The sequence below is a fragment of the Biomphalaria glabrata genome, chromosome 17 (assembly GCF_947242115.1).
Source record: "Biomphalaria glabrata chromosome 17, xgBioGlab47.1, whole genome shotgun sequence".
NCBI lineage: Eukaryota > Metazoa > Mollusca > Gastropoda > Planorbidae > Biomphalaria > Biomphalaria glabrata.
Window position 1 is genome coordinate 1,792,416 of NC_074727.1, and position 17,644 is coordinate 1,810,059.

Below are 17,644 nucleotides of genomic sequence, written 5' to 3' on the forward strand. Positions count from 1 at the left end.
GCCACATGACTTGTACACAACGTGGTAATGACTAATGACCGAGTGATGTACAGGAGCATTCTCTGCGATGTTCTAAGTACATGTTTTGGATGGTTCACATGTTTCAGGATGGTTCACATGTTTCGGATGTTTCACATGTTTCGGAAGCTCTACATGTTCCGGTTCTAAGTACAAAAGTACACTTTGCTGTACATAAAAACTGTTACAAGACAAAGTCATGTACAAACAAAAACAATAACAAAGTCTATTACTTTTCATGGAAACTTTGGGCTTCCATAGAAACTAAAGATTCTTTTGAAAGAATCCCTTCTTGTTCTTCTTCGTTCTCATTGTTATGTTGGAGTGTTCAGATGACTAGACCAATACATGAGATGAACAGTGGTTTCCAAATCAGGGAACTCTCCATATAGTTTCCTTTCTATTGGGGTGCTTTGGGGCCAATGTCTTATACGGGCCTCTTATGGTAAAGAGAGCAAGTTTTGGAGGACGTGGTCGGCATTCTCTGGTGATACTCCACATGGGCAGATTTCACTGGTTCCAATTTTGAGCTTCCGGTACATGTGTTTGAAAGAATCCCAATGTCAAGGACTTCGATCGTGTACGAACGTGTGTCTACAACAGAAGACTATAGTCAATCTAAAGATCGTCAAGTTTGAACAATTTCTGAACAATGTTAACCTTAAGTGTTGTGAAAACATGGAATTACGGTTTTGTCTTTTGTGGTTTTTTTTGGAAATGTAATCTTCTACAGAATAAAACTAAATATTTAAATATATTTAATAATGCCAATATGGTTATATTTTTTTATTATTACTTATTATTGTTTAAAAAAAAAGTAAGTAATAATTTAACCTAAAAAAAATATAATCTAAGTGTTCCGCTAACGGAAGAAGTTTGTGCAACACTTGCTGAATTGAAGTTCACTTGTTATATGATGAAATGAAATTCAACGTAATGAAAAGGGATTCAACTCAAATATTAACAATTATAAATGTATAAGGGATTCGAGGTGGCTGAGCGATTAAGCGCTTGGTTTCCGAACCAAGGGTCCCGGGTTCGAATCCTGATGAAGACTGGGATTTTTAATTTTGGGATCTTTTGGCGCCTCAGAGTCTACCCAGCTCTAATGGGTACCTGACGTTAGTTGGTGAAAAACTAAAGGCGGTTGGTCTTTGTGCTGGCCACATGACACAGATGACCTTTACATCATGAAGGTCTGAAAGGGGAACTTTACTTTATAAATATGTAACAACAATTTTTGAGACTGTTTTGGTTACCATGGAAGCAGGATTCACATTAATGGTGTTTTTTTTGTTTTTTTTATGTCTCGCAGTATCCATTGGAATTCCCTCGAGCACGCCCGCAGGGTCCACCATCTACCACGTGGACAGTCACGATGACGATGGGGACGATGTCAAGTACTCTCTCAAGGTCACACCGACGTCGTCCGCTTCCAACTACCAGATCGACCCTGGTAAGTCACACTTGGTGTACGACACGGTTGTAGCACTTTTTTTTTTTTAAACGGTTTCGGATGGTTCACATGATTCGGATGGTTCACATGTTTCGGATGGTTCACATGATTCGGATGGTTCACATGTTTCGGATGGTTCACATGATTCGGATTGTTCACATGATTCGGATGGTTCACATGTTTCGGTTGGTTCACATGTTTAGGATGGTTCACGTGATTCGGGTGGTTCACATGTTTCGGGATGGTTTACATGTTTCGGATGTTTCACATGATTCGGATGGTTCACATGATTCGGGATGGTTCACATGTTTCGGATGGTTCACATGTTTCGGGATGGTTCACATGTTTCGGATGGTTCACATGATTCGGGATGGTTCACATGTTTCGGATGTTTCACATGTTTTGGATGGTTCACATGTTTCGGATGGTTCACATGATTCGGATGGTTCACATGATTCTGGATGGTTCACATGATTCAGATGGTTTACATGTTTCGGGATGGTTCACATGATTCAGATGGTTCACATGTTTCGGATGTTTCACATGTTTTGGATGGTTCGCATGTTTCGGATGGTTCACATTTTTCGGATGTTTCACATGATTCAGATGGTTCACATGTTTCGAGATGGTTCACATGTTTCAGATGGTTCACATGTTTCGGGATGTTTCACATGATTCTGATGTTTCACATGTTTCGGGATGGTTCACATGTTTCGGATGGTTCACATTTTTCGGATGTTTCACATGTTTCGGATCGTTCACATGTTTCGGGATGGTTCACATGTTTCGGGATGGTTCACATGGTTCGGATGGTTCATATGGTTCGGATGGTTCACATGTTTCGGAATGGTTCACATGGTTCGGGTGGTTCGCATGATTCGGATGGCTCACATGTTTCGTGATGGTTCACATGATTCGGATGGTTCACATGTTTCGGGATGGTTCACATGTTTCGGGATGGTTCACGTGATTCGGATGATTCACGTGTTTCGGGATGTTTCACATGTTTTGGATGGTTCACATGTTTCGGATGTTTCACATGATTTGGATGGTTCACATGATTCGGATATTTCATATGTTTCGGGATGGTTCAAATGTTTCGGGATGGTTCACATGTTTCGGATGGTTCACATGTTTCGGATGTTTCACATGTTTCGGATGGTTCACATGTTTCAGGATGTTTCACATGATTCGGATGGTTCACATGTTTCGGGATGGTTCACATGTTTCGGGATGGTTCACATGTTTTGGGATGGTTCACGTGATTCGGATGATTCACGTGTTTCGGGATGTTTCACATGTTTTGGATGGTTCACATGTTTCGGATGTTTCACATGATTTGGATGGTTCATATGATTCGGATATTTCACATGATTCGGATTGTTCACATGTTTCGGGATGGTTCAAATGTTTCGGGATGGTTCACATGTTTCGGATGTTTCACATGTTTCGGATGTTTCACATGTTTCGGATGGTTCACATGTTTCAGGATGTTTCACATGATTCGGATGGTTCACATGTTTTGGGATGGTTCACATGTTTTGGGATGGTTCACATGTTTTGGGATGGTTCACATGTTTCGGATGGTTCACATGTTTCGGGATGTTTCACATGTTTCCGATGTTTCACATGTTTCGGAAGCTCTACATGTTCCGGATATTTTACATGTTCCGGATATTTTACATGTTTTGGAGTTAAAAATAATCTACTTCCTTGTCCGAGCTTGTCAGAGGTAGACTTCTGCTAGTGGCTGCAGCGAGTCACGTGTTTTCTCCGGTGCCATCTTTCTATCTCTGTCTTTTTACCTCCCCCCTCTCTCTCCCTCTCTCCTCTTTTATACCCGTCTGTCCTCCTCTCTGCACTCTGAGTTTTTTTAAATCACATCCGCACTGAACAATAATAGACATTTCTTTGTGTGAGTGTTTACCGTAAATCTTATGTCTGAATGGACCTCTTTCACCAATCGTAAACAAACAAAATTTAGCCTTGTGATAATACGTAATTTGTATAGAAGAGATAGAGAATCACGTGGCTAAATGTTGTTTGTTTACGATTGGTGAATGAGGTCCATTGAACCCCCTTTTCTTTTATACGTGCGTTGTTTTTTTTTATGTCCAGTGACTGGGGAGATCAAGACCAGAGTGGACATGAGGACTGAGTGCAGGAACGATGTCACCTTTGAGGTCACCATGACCGATGGACACCACACAGTCGGGCCGCTGGTGATTGATGGGAAAATAAATAGTAGGTATAATTTTGGGTTTGACTGTGCGAATGGCAGTGTCCTAATGTGTTCCAGTGTGTGTATGTGTGTATGTGACTATGTGTGTTTGTGTGTCAACGTGTGTGCTCTCTGTAAATCCATCTATCATTTGTGTTTATGTGTGCCTATGTGTATGTTTATCCCTATGTGTGTATGTGTGTGTGTCTCTTTATATCTATGTGTGTCTCTGTGTCTCTCTCTGTCTGTCTGTTTCTGTCTGTGTGTATATGTGTGTGTCTCTCAGTGGTTATACATGTCTGTCTGTCTATGTCTATGTGTGTATATGTGTGTGTCTCTCTCGGTGATTATATATGTCTTTACGTGTTTTTCAGAATTAGTGAGTGTGTAGGTATTAATAGTTTTTTAAAAAAGGTGTTTAGTTACAGCGCCTACCCATTATGCCTTTTATGGGCTTATCATGAATCTAGAAATCTGATATCTCGCAGCTGAATTCCTAATCAGATTAACAATATACATTAAGAAGGAGAAACCAGCCAATGGCTAATTAGTGAGATCTGTGAATCGAATTGGACAGCGATTGTTGATTTAAAAGTAAAAGAAAAGGTGCACAAAACCAATGAAGTTTATTCGTTAGTTGAGTGTCTGACAAGACCAATATCTTGGAGAATCAGAAAGGACAGAACAAGGAAGCACTGATAAATAAAGTTTCTTAATTCAACAAGGTCACTTAATTCTAATTCTCACCTAATTCTAAATCTCACCTAAATCTCACCTAATTCTAAATCTCACCTAAATCTTACCTAATTCTAAATCTCACCTAATTCTAAATCTCATTTAAATCTCACCTAATTCTAAATCTCACCTAAATCTCAACCAATTCTGAATCTCACCTAATTCGAAATCTCACCTAAATCTCACCTAATTCTAAATCTCACCTAAATCTTACCTAAATCTAAATCTCACCTAATTTTAAATCTCATTTAAATCTCACCTAATTCTAAATCTCACCTAATTCTAAATCTCACCTAAATCTCACCTAATTCTAAATCTCACCTAATTCTAAATCTCACCTAAATCTCACCTAATTCTACATCTCATCTAATTCTAAATGTCACCTAATTCTAAATCTCACCTAAATCTCACCTAATTCTCATTCTCACCTCATTCTAATTCTTACCTAAATCTCGCCTGATTTTAATTCTCATCTAAATCTCACCTGATTCTAATTCTCACCTGATTCTAATTCTCACCTAATTCTCACCTAATTCTCACCTGATTCTAAATCTCACCTAATTCTAAATCTCACCTAATTCTAAATCTCACCTAATTCTACATCTCATCTAATTCTAAATCTCACCTAATTCTAAATTTCACCTAAATCTCACCTAATTCTCATTCTCACCTCATTCTAATTCTTACCTAAATCTCACCTGATTCTAATTCTCACCTAAATCTCACCTGATTCTAATTCTTACCTCATTCTAATTCTTACCTAAATCTCACCTAATTCTAAATCTCACCTAAATCTCACCTAATTCTAAATCTCACCTAAATCTCACCTAAGTCTACATCTCATCTAATTCTAAATCTCACCTAATTCTAAATCTCACCTAAATCTCACCTAATTCTCATTCTCACCTCATTCTAATTCTTACCTAAATCTCGCCTGATTTTAATTCTCATCTAAATCTCACCTGATTCTAATTCTCACCTAATTCTCACCTGATTCTAAATCTCACCTGATTCTAATTCTCACCTAATTCTCACTTGATTCTAAATCTCACCTGATTCTAATTCTCACCTAATTCTCACCTGATTCTAATTCTCACCTGATTCTAATTCTCACCTAATTCTCACCTGATTCTAATTCTCACCTGATTCTAATTCTCACCTGATTCTAATTCTAACCTGATTCTAATTCTCACCTGATTCTTATTCTCACCTGATTCTAAATCTCACCTGATTCTAATTCTCACCTGATTCTAATTCTCACCTAATTCTCACCTGATTCTAATTCTCACCTAATTCTCACCTGATTCTAATTCTCACCTAATTCTCACCTGATTCTAATTCTCACCTAATTCTCATCTAATTCTCACCTGATTCTAATTCTCACCTAATTCTCACCTGATTCTAATTCTCACCTGATTCTAATTCTCACCTGATTCTAATTCTCACCTGATTCTAATTCTCACCTGATTCTCATCTTATTCTCATCTCATTTTCACCTAATCATATTTCTGACCTAACTTTAATTCTCATCTATCTTTAATTCTCACCTAATTTTAATTCTCATCTAATTATTTCAATAACACTATTGTATATAAAAAATATCCCAGATCCAAATGTTGCACCGACGGCCAGAAACTTGAACGCCGTAGTCCAAATACCAGAAGATGGTCAGTGGACACCGTTCACAATGGACTTTCATGATGGTAACGGTGACCCCATCACATACACAGTTACAAGTACCAACCCAGCAGCACTGGCTCAGTTTAAAATTGACGGTTAGTGCCTCGTCTTCTATTTTTCCTTTCCGAAAACAAAACAAAACAAAACAAAAAACCACTATGTGAAAAGAAAATACAAAAATACACACAGCGTTAACTTGCTGACCCGTCGAAATGTGTATTTTTTTTTCTATTGTGGGGTGGGCCACTTTCTTGTGGAGTCTCCTTGGCAATAGCCCTGCCTGCTCTCTTTTAAATCCGGCCCTGCGCATATGTCATGTGATTTGGGGAGACAGTTGAGCTCTCTAAAATAATTCCACGAGAAAAGGATTCAATGATTTCGGAAATTTGATACATATAGCAAAGCAGCTATGAATCATAGGTCAAAGTTCACTTCTATAGAAGAAACTTAAATACTAAATATAGCTTTATAGTAATTGAATATTTTTTAATATTTTAGTCTATTTAATTAAATTTTGACCTGTTTGTGCACATTCTTTATGACAGGATCCAACCCCAGAATTGATGTGGCATCTAAGCTGAACTACGAAGATGCTTCTCGTAGAGAGACTGACTTGACCATACAAGCAACTGATGGATTTTGTTCTTCACCTCCATACCAATTGAAACTCAAGGTGGATGAAATATTTATTCGTTTTCATTCATTTTCAAAAAAGAATTTGATTTCTAATAAAACCCAGAATACCCAAGCTAATTATTTCATCCAATGCATAGAAGAAAAATTTCGCTCTGTAACTCAAAGATCCGTGGCTACTCGCTTGGATGTCGCGTCACTAAACCTTGTGTTTCTAAATTCATTATTGTATTCACCATGTAGCCCCAGAGTCACAATTTCTTCTCGCAGTATTGAAGCATTGCTTAATACTGTTTGTGTATGTTGATACAAGTCAAAACTTGGATCGGCTTAAGTCTGCGTAGCGAAATGGTTGCCTATGATGGTTGCCTATGATGGTAATCTATGATGGTAATCTATGATGGTAATCTATGATGGTAATCTATGCTGATGTTATTTTGATTTTTCTTTTTAAATTTCCTTTCTGACCTTGAGGTCTGTAGGTCATCTGTTTCTGCAGCCCACGGTTAACGAGGGTGTCATATGGCAATCACAACGGCAAACCACCTTTACTTTTCCCCAACTAATGTCAGCTGCGTTGACTAAGAGGCGACCTAAAAAAAAAATCCCAGTCTTCACCAGGATTCAAACCCTGGACTATGGTATAGAAGCCTAGCGTTTTACCACTCAGCCACAGCGGCTCAGTTATTTGGATAAACCTATAACTAATAGTTGACTTTCATAAGGATAAGACCAAAGGTGATGATTTTTTTAACCGATTCGAGTAAAAAATCAGAAAAGAGAGGTGGGAGAAATAACATGTTCACATTTTTTTTTACCATACAAACAGACAGACAGACATACAGACAGACAGACAGACAGAGTTGATATAAGCTTTATAAAAATGTATACATTTTATGTTCATTACACCTTTGCATGTTCTCTTTCTCCAGGTGACTGACGTCAATGAACCACCCCAGATAACCCCTGCCCACTCTTCTATTGAAGTCTGCGAAGGACTGGTGAGTAGCTCTAGTTTAAAAAGTTCCATGGGTTGACTTAAAGTTTTAATATGTTTATAGAAAACAAATAACGCGTTCAGGTTATTTGGAATTGTCCAGTGATGTATTAGTCGCGTGGTGGCCTAGTGGTCAAATGCTTGGCTTTCGAACTGAGGGATCTCGAGGTCAAAACCTAGTGAAGACTGTGCGATGTCCAACATGCCACCGTGTTCCCAGAGAGACTTGTTTAAAAGAAGAAATGGCAGATATACACGAAATAAAACAACATTTAATAATCAGGTGAAAGGAATGAACATATTAACCACGTTATGACGTAATGGGAAGCAGCCTAATAAACTCTTTCTCTCCTAATCGACGATACCATCGTTGATTTTGACCTCATTTAAATTAAATTAATGTTTACTTTTTAAAAACTTGACTTTGAATTATTTAAAAAGAACATGCACTCCCCTTTAATTCTATACCAAATTTTCTATCATCACTCCTTTGAGTTCCTCATGGAACATAGGGCCTCGACAAAAACACGCCACTCTCCACGGTCTCTTGCTAGCTTTTTGATGGTGTCCCAGCTTTTCCCGGTCTTCTCTGCTTCTTCAAGTACACTGCGTCGCCATGTTCTTTTTGGTCTTCCTCTGCGTCTTGTTCCCTGGGGGTTCCACTCTAAGGCCTGCCTAGCTCTGTAGCTCAGCAACAGAGCAACAAATTTTCTGATACCAAACAACAAAGCTATTGAAGCCCAATCATAACAGGGGGAGTGAAATAGTAATGAGCGAAATGAAGAATTCCTTGCAAAACGTGGAAAAATAATTACGGAGAGATAGAGTTAAAGCTGCCCCTCATCTCCAGTTCATCCCTCAGTGGTTCTCACTTCTGCAATTCATCCAACACGACTTAGCTTGAACCGAGACCAAACGTTTAAAGTAGGGCCTCAACTGCTCTCAACACTGACCTGCGGCATGGTAATTTGTGGGCAGTGGAGACAAATAGCTTGTTGCTACGTCGTAAAGAGCTGCGTCGTAGCAACGATCTATTTGTATTCACTGGGCACTTCCCACAGGTTGAGACGTAGCAGGTTAGTGTTGAGGCCTGCAGTCACGATTCTTTTTGACTTACAGAAGAATAAATGTCAAAGTTCAAATGTAACTGTATTGTATTTTTAAAGACGTGATGATTACTTACTTAGACTTAGGTCCTCCCGCGCCGTTCGGCGCATTGGGCGGCAAGCTGTCTCCATAATGATCTGTCACTGGCAATGTCTGAAGCCTTCAGACGTGATGATTAAGACTGCTTTATTGATCCTCTTTAAAATTTGTTGAGATTGCAAGTACTCCTTTCTCAAATTAAAACAACACAGCAGAAACATTCACATAAACAGAACAGACACAACATTAAGAAATATTTTAATTATTACACAGTTGTTTTCACTATATTAACTCTTTCTCTCCTAACTGACGATATTAACGTTGATTCATACCAGAATGTGGTAAATAATTACGGAGAGAAAGAGTTAAAAATAGTGTAGTCTGTATCAAACGATCTTTTTTACTACGTGAGTCAAATTTTCAAATAATTTTTTTTTTCCCTCCAAGTCAGTAAGGTTCAGTAACTCTGTTTTATTCTATACACATTTTATTATGTTGATTACTTCCCTTGATACGATTCTCTCTCCCAGGCGTTTTTTTTCCCTTCGAGTCTTTTGTCGTGTTATTTATCTACACGGACTGTTTCTTGCAACACAAGTGATCTGCTCGTTTAATGCCGTGAAAGAACAAGAAATATGTTCTAACCCACAGAATTCTTAGTGGCCAATAGTCAACTTTTCATTCATTTAGGAAACAGTTGGATGGTATACGCTTATCCCATAACTTCGCTTCCATTATTATCAACTCAGAGGAGCCCCGCGGAAATGCTTCAAAGACCAGCTTAGGCGTCAACTTTCCTTGGCTGAAATAGAAGAGAGCACCTGGCTGCATGCGGCCTCAGAACGAGACAGCTGGAGGTCACTTACAAGGCCGCGGGATACACATTTGAGACCCCCCAAAAAATCTGCTGCCGAGGACAAACGCAGACGACGAAAAGAAAATCTAAATTGACCACCTGCGGACAATGGTTATGCTTGCCCTGGATGTGGCAAAATATGTAGGTCACAGCTGGGGCTGCGCAGCCACGGGAAATACTGTTTTCCTCACTAATCTTCGGACTCGAACACAAGCCTTATATATTATCAACTCAGGTGGTCTTCTTGACGACCTCTACCAGTCGAGATGACTGAAAGACTGTCCAGCGCACGACCAGGCAGTGGTTATCATCAGGTCATATTGCTTAACTACCGACCGCATTCACCTCCCCAGTTAGCAGACTGGACGTCATTTATGTTTGTAAAATGTTTGACATGCTTCGGATGTTCCTTTAGAGTTGAAGATAATTTACTTCCTAATCCAAACCTCCGGCAGGACGACGGGGGATGGGAGCGGGCAGGGTTTGAACCTGGGACCATCGATAAATCCGAACGACAGTCCAGACCAAGCAGCCATTTATTAATATTATTATTAGACTGACGCAGGGATTCGTGCGGTAGGTAATTATCTTCTGTTTTGAAATAACGTCTATGATATATAAGATAATGTCAAGTACCCATTAGAGATGATAGGACTCAGTTAGGCCCCTTAAAAAAATCTTAGTATTTGAACTCCTTACCGCTCCGTTTGGTAGTAGAACGCTTCACCACTCATCCACCGCGTATCCAGAACAAAAAGTGGCATCGACCCGCATCTCACTCGCGATACGTCATTGGGGCTGCTTTCTACACATAAAACGCTGAGTGCTTTATTTGCGTTATCCACGCTGATTTAGTGTCTGGCAAATCGTATTTACATCTTCGAAACAAGCAGACTAAAAAAACAAACACTTTCGTAAATATAAAGGGTATCTAAGGGGAAGAACTCCATATTTACAGTCACATATCTTAATACCATAAGATTTATTTCTCCTTTTCAATAACAAACAAAACCAACGAATAGTTGGTTACTTTTTGATTGATTCATGTTTTGTTAGAAACAATAAATAATTGCGCAAAGTTTGAACTCGATCTAAGAATAGGAAGTGGGAGAAATAACGTCATCAAATTTTGTACCAGACAGACAGACAGACAGACAGTGAGACAGAGTGAGTTGATACAAGCTTCGTAACCACATGCATGTCTGATCGGGTGTGTTAAATAAACTAGAACCATTATAACATCTGTATTTGAACAGAGAGAGATTGACCCTGGCTACCAAGTTACTGACGAGGACACCCAGGACGTACAGCGATGGTCACTCAGGCCGGACATGTATAATGGTAACGGCTATTTTGGCATCGATCCTGATTCCGGACACCTGAAGACGCTCATTGACTACGATGTGGACCCCCCTGCCCTGATGCCACCTAACCAGATCTTTAAAGTCCAGGTCAGTAGCTCATTGTATGTTTAGACAGAGGGCGCGTCTTTTTGTAACTGTTTCAATACGCCTTAAGAGAACTATATTTCTTTATTATTTAAAAGTGCAGCCAGGAGATTTTTTTTTTTCATGACTACTTTTAATGACTAATATTATACTTATGTCTAAATCTAGGTCTCAGATAAAGGAAAGCTTAACGCCACCGCTGATGTCAGCGTGACCTTTGTCGACTGCAACGACAACCCTCCCGTGTTCGTCAACCACTTTTACACCTATGCCACCACAGAGTGCACAGCTAAAGGTAAACAACATATACAAGGGTATGCGCTGAATGAGTAGGGGCTGGGAACAAACTGATTACCTTTCACCCGGAAGTTCAATGTTGACCCAGATTCCAGGACGAGTTCCTGTCAGAAGACTCGGAAGTAGATGGCTAAGCATTTCATTGGGCGAAAAAGTAAAACTCGTCCATCGAATGAATTGTAAATACCAGAGAATGCAGTCAAAGAAACTTTGTAACATCTGGAACAATAGCTTATAGAAAAATGGCTTATAACTATCTTACAGGACAATGGCTTACAGAACAATGGCTTTTGGAACTATGGCTTATAAAGCATTGGCTTATAAAACAACTGCTAATAAAACAATCGTCGTAGAAGGCCTATACACTGACTTGCAACGTCGCAATCTGTGGGCAGTTTAGACGAATAGCGTGTTGCCACGACGCAGGCCTGTACGATGAGCTACTGGTCCGTATAGCCCACCGGTTGTGACGTCGCAGGTCAGTGGTTAAGCCTTCTATGACGAGCCTCGGCTCAGCAATCTTCTAGATTTTGTCTTTCATTTGTTCATTTTGCGTGTACTCCTAATCTATATTCTCGTAACCAAACATTTTTGGATCCATTTGAGGCTTTCACCTTGTTCTACACCAGCGGTTCTCAACCTTTTAAGATCGGCGACCCCTTTTTTACAATCCCCAACTCTGCCGCGACCCCCCCCCCCTTTTTGCTCACATACACAGCAATAGAAGATTAGACAAAACAATCCATTTTTTCGATGGTCATTGGCGACCCCTGGCAAATCGTCAATCGACCCCCCAAAGGGGGTCGCGACCCACAGGTTAAGAACCCCTGTTCTACACACTGTACGATTGATTATGTTAGCCAGTAAAATGTTCTAATGAAAGGTATTTATGATAATAATGTTTTTGCTTTTTTTTGTTTTCATGATAACAGGAACCAAACTGGGAACTATCCAGGCCACTGACAAAGATAGTGCACGAGAGCAGAATAACGTCATCTACTATCAGTAAGCTCAAAATTGATATATATGATACATGATATATGATATATATGATACATGATATATGATATATATGATACATGATATATGATATATATGATACATGATATATGATATATATGATACATGATATATGATATATATGATACATGATATATGATATATATGATACATGATATATGATATATATGATACATGATATATGATATATATGATACATGATATATGATATATATGATACATGATATATATGATACATTATATATATGATATATGATACATGATATATATGATACATGATACATGATATATATGATACATGATACATATTATACATGATACATGATATATATGATACATGATAGATCTATATGTGATACATGATAATGATATATATGATACATGATATATATGATACATGATAATGATATATATGATACATGATATATATGGTACATGATATATATGATACATGATATATATGATACATGATAGATCTATATATGATACATGATACATAATACATGATATATATGATACATGATGCACAATACATGATATATATGATACATGATAGATCTATATGTGATACATGATACATGATAAATGATATATATGATACATGATATATATATATATATATATATATATATATATATATATATATATATATATATATATATATATATATATATATATATATATATATATATATATATATATATATATATATATATATATATATATATATATATGATACATGATATATACAATATATGATACATGACATATATGATACATGATACATGTCATATATGATACATGATATATATGATATATGATATATATGACACATGATACATGATATATATGATACATGATATATATGATACATGATACATGATATATATGATACATGATATATATGATACATGATACATGATATATATGATACATGATACATGATATATATGATACATGATATATATGATACATGATATATATGATACATGATATATATGATACATGATATATATGATACATGATATATATGATACATGATAATGATATACATGATACATGATATACTTGATACATGATATATATGATACATGATACATGATATATATGATACATGATATATATTCTAGTAGATAATTGTAAAGCCAAAATAAAATTTGTATTAGAATTGCTTGAGACACTAAAACGTTTTCTACAAAGCTTATATTTAATCACTCTGTTTCTCTGTCTGTCTTTTACAAAGTTTGTACACGCCATTTCTCCCACACCCATTTTCTGATCTTATCTTATCTTATATAAGCTGAAATTTAAACAATTATTTATTGTACCTAAAAATATGAATCAATAACCAATCTGTCATTTCATTACAGGTAATTATTTATTTTGTTCGACATCAAATATGGGAAATATCTCCTACATTATTGAGAGACATAATTGTATTTATTTCCCTTAGATATGCTTTGTTGTTTTTTTTTTAAGGGATATTTTTTATATTTTGCATTTTTATTGATTTTTTTCTAATAGAGGGTCTGGTGGCAGTGTCAGCGTCGGAACCGGTGGGGAGGTCATCGTTCAAAATCCTGAACCAGCGGGCACGGTCATAACATTCAACGCCTATGCATATGACAGAGGTCAGACTCCAGGGCCTCTTAAGAGTATCAACCCTACCGTCATTAGTGTAAGATTCACTGTAAGTTGATTGTTGAAAAAGCTAGTTATCATTAACTAACTATCTATGGCCTCCTTCAGTCACTAAGCGACTATGGATCATCTCATGGAAATGAGATGAATGCCTGGGCATTAGCTGTGGTGAGAACAATGTCGCCCACACATCAGTTCCCCCCCCTCTCCACGCAGCTGATGCATCAAAAGAAACATCAGTGCCAATACAGTTTGGGGTTAGTGGCGTCGCAGGTTCTGCCAGGGTGTAGCACTGGATGCTGCAAGCTGCCAAAAGGTCGCCGGCTCCTGATTTTTCCCCAGGGATGACTCACGAAGCCTTTCCCATGATTAGGTAAAGCTGCAAGGCAACAGAGGTTTGGATTCAGAGTTTTCCTTCTCTAGGTGGGTAGCCAGCCATGGCTAACAAGCCCCTCCTGCCTGAAGCGTACTGGTTAAGGCGCCAGTTATCGCCTTTGCCCCTTCTCCTGTTAGCGAGAACAGTTCCGCTGGACTCAATATCTGAGCCACACGTGAAGGCCAGGTCTAGGCCTGGTTGTCAGAAGCTATTTAAGACGCATGCCATTAAGAAGCATTTTATAGGTAGTGGAGTGCTTACATCCATTACCACTTCCGGCAATGACAACCTTGCGGAACCTAGTCATCACTATATAGTAAATATCTTCTGTACATTGGCAGAGACGCAACATTCTCCAAGTAGGTTTAAGTAGAATATAAAACAGAATATAGCTGCTACTTAATGTAGTTTCGTAAAAACAGACGGTAGCTGCTACTTAATGTAGTTTCGTAAAAACAGAAGGTAGCTGCTACTTAATGTAGTTTCGTAAAAACAGACGTCTGCTACTTAATGTAGTTTCGTAAAAACAGACAGTAACTGCTACTTAATGTAGTTTTGTAAAAACAGAAGGTAGCTGCTACTTAATGTAGTTTCGTAATTCAATTACTTAGTTTATTCTTCTTTCAAATGACTTATAAGATAAGATAAGATAATTTTAGTGGTTGGTCCCAACAAATGGAAGTTCAGTTTGACTACAGTTTTCCACCTCAGCATTTCTACAATAACAATAACAAAATAGAGATGGAACCACGAAAAACATGGTCATGTGACTAGAAAATAACATTTTGACATTTCACCAAAAGCAAGAAACAATGATCTGCTAACATCTGTAGTCTAACTAGTAGATCTAAACTTTTGTGAATCCAGGTGAAGACTGGGTTTTATTATGACTGAACCTGCTCTAATGGACACCTGACATATGAGTTGAGAAAATGTAAAGACGGGTTGGTCCTTGGGTTGGCCACAAAACACCCTCGGGATACAGAATTAAATGACCTTGACATCATCTCCCCTATAAATCGAAAAGTTCAGAAAGAGTAACTTTACTTTTTTACATTCAGTAAAACACCAAAACTGTTACGTCCTAAGTTTTTTAAAACCAATACAAATATGAGACAGTCATATGTGCTCAACATTTTCTGCAGCCATGTCCAACCACTACGACAAGGACAACCACGCCGTCAACCAAAGCCCCCAACACAACCCATACTACAGCCGCCTCGACAACCACCAAGATCCAGAAGAAAGAGGTATTTTTCTTTGACTACTTACATCATTCAATTAGTATAGAAATAGTCGTTAGGGAGTCGTCATTCTTTCATTCACTGTCTGACACGTTACATCAGTTTCATTAAGCTGTCATCAATTAAAACTATTGTGCTGCTGGCACTTTATGTATTATGTTGTTACTGGTTAAACAGATATGTTGTTAGCAGTTAAACAAACTGATATTCTGTTATTGGTTAAACAGATATGCTGTTAGCAGTTAAACTGATATTCTGTTATTGGTTAAACAGATATGCTGTTAGCAGTTAAACTGATATTCTGTTAGTGGTTAAACAGAAATGCTGTTAGCAGTTAAACTGATATTCTGTTAGTGGTTTAACTGATATGCTGTTAGCGGTTAAACTGATATTCTGTTAGTAGTTAAACAGATATACTGTTAGCAGTAAACTGATATGCTGTTAAGCTGATAAGTTGTTCAACTGATATGGTATTAACATGCTGTTAACAGCTAACAGCTTATTAGTTTAACAGCTTATCAGCTTTACAGCTAAAAGCATTTCATTCTAACAGATAACAGTATATCAACTTATCTTATCTTGTATAATACAGACGTTACTTCAAAAAAAGAAGATTACGTCCTACGCGTCATGCATTTAGTCATGCATATTAACCAATGACTTAAATTCTACCAAGCCACTGGTTTTCCTGGCTAGCTCGCCATACATCAGGCTAGCTCGGTTGATATGCTGTTAGCTGTTCGACTATTATAATTATTAATTATGAGTATCTGGTGCAATGATTTTAATTTATATTGACGTTTAGCTTAATATTGAGGAAATCGACTTCACCATTTATAAAAATTTATAAAGAAATGGGAAAATAGAGACAGAAAGAAAATATACCTTGATAGAGCCTCATTTCACAAATCTCCTTTGCCCAAACCATAAGAAGTTGTTTTTATTGAGTATGTGGACGAGCTGAAACATTTCTGCGAGAGCCAAACAAAAATAAAATGTTTATGATTTAAAAAAGGTAATGAATAATTAGAGTGAAAATTAAATTCATCTTTTGAATGGATGGGACAAATTCTTGCAGGACACCAACTTGCCTTGGATTATCCTCGCCAGCCTCCTTGGTGCTTTGATGTTGGGCCTGCTGACATTCATGCTGTGGAGGTACGGCGACCTAATCGTCAACTTCTTCAAGGGAAGATGCTGCGCCGCTAGAAACTGTTGGACTCGCGATAAACCAAGGTCAGTGAAGGCCACACATGTTCAGACTTATTCAATCTAGACTCCCCCATTGTCTTTTCATCTTATCTTTCAGACCAGGGCCGGCCTTAGGCCGATTTTACTAATTGCTCCAAATTGGACCCCACCATTAAAGTTTGACACATCACAATCAGTCATAGCTCATGTCTTAGACTTTAAAAGATGTGGGAAAGGGTTAAAATATCACACGATGGACGTAACTTTAACCCACTAACGCCTATTACATTTCAGCTTCTTCCACTGCATGTTGTATAATAAATGTTATAAAATAAAACTTCTCTTATTCTTTCTTTACCATTGTCTTATCATTCAAACTACTTTCTCTTATCATATCTTTATCTCAAGTTATCTCATCGACAAGTCCACCTTCTCTTATCTTAAACTTATATACAGTTGTCCTACTTTCTTATTATTGAGACATCACAATTATTTATCACTGTCTTATTGCCTAGTTATATTGAGACTCATTTCTCTTATCTCATCTCGTAGTTATCATTCTCTTATTTTATCATTTGGACAACCTTCTCTTATAGAATTAAATTACCATTGTGTTATTGCCGTATCATTCATAGACTCTCATTACGGATTATGGGTTTCTACTAGACATAGCTAGAGTACACCA

At 37.6% G+C, this 17,644-nt stretch overlaps 1 protein-coding gene across 1 annotated transcript in view; it reads left to right on the top strand.

The window, feature by feature from the left end:
• Positions 1-17,644, top strand: part of LOC106074432 (protocadherin-like protein) — a 148,839-nt gene that overhangs the window by 11,923 nt on the left and 119,272 nt on the right. The window contains exons 5-15 of the mRNA XM_056015951.1: positions 1,334-1,474; positions 3,593-3,718; positions 6,038-6,205; positions 6,656-6,783; positions 7,676-7,744; positions 10,999-11,193; positions 11,359-11,485; positions 12,420-12,492; positions 14,032-14,197; positions 15,670-15,774; positions 16,847-17,004. Of these exons, the coding sequence (XP_055871926.1) occupies positions 1,334-1,474; positions 3,593-3,718; positions 6,038-6,205; positions 6,656-6,783; positions 7,676-7,744; positions 10,999-11,193; positions 11,359-11,485; positions 12,420-12,492; positions 14,032-14,197; positions 15,670-15,774; positions 16,847-17,004 (1,456 nt within the window). The remainder of the gene's footprint in view (positions 1-1,333; positions 1,475-3,592; positions 3,719-6,037; positions 6,206-6,655; positions 6,784-7,675; positions 7,745-10,998; positions 11,194-11,358; positions 11,486-12,419; positions 12,493-14,031; positions 14,198-15,669; positions 15,775-16,846; positions 17,005-17,644) is intronic.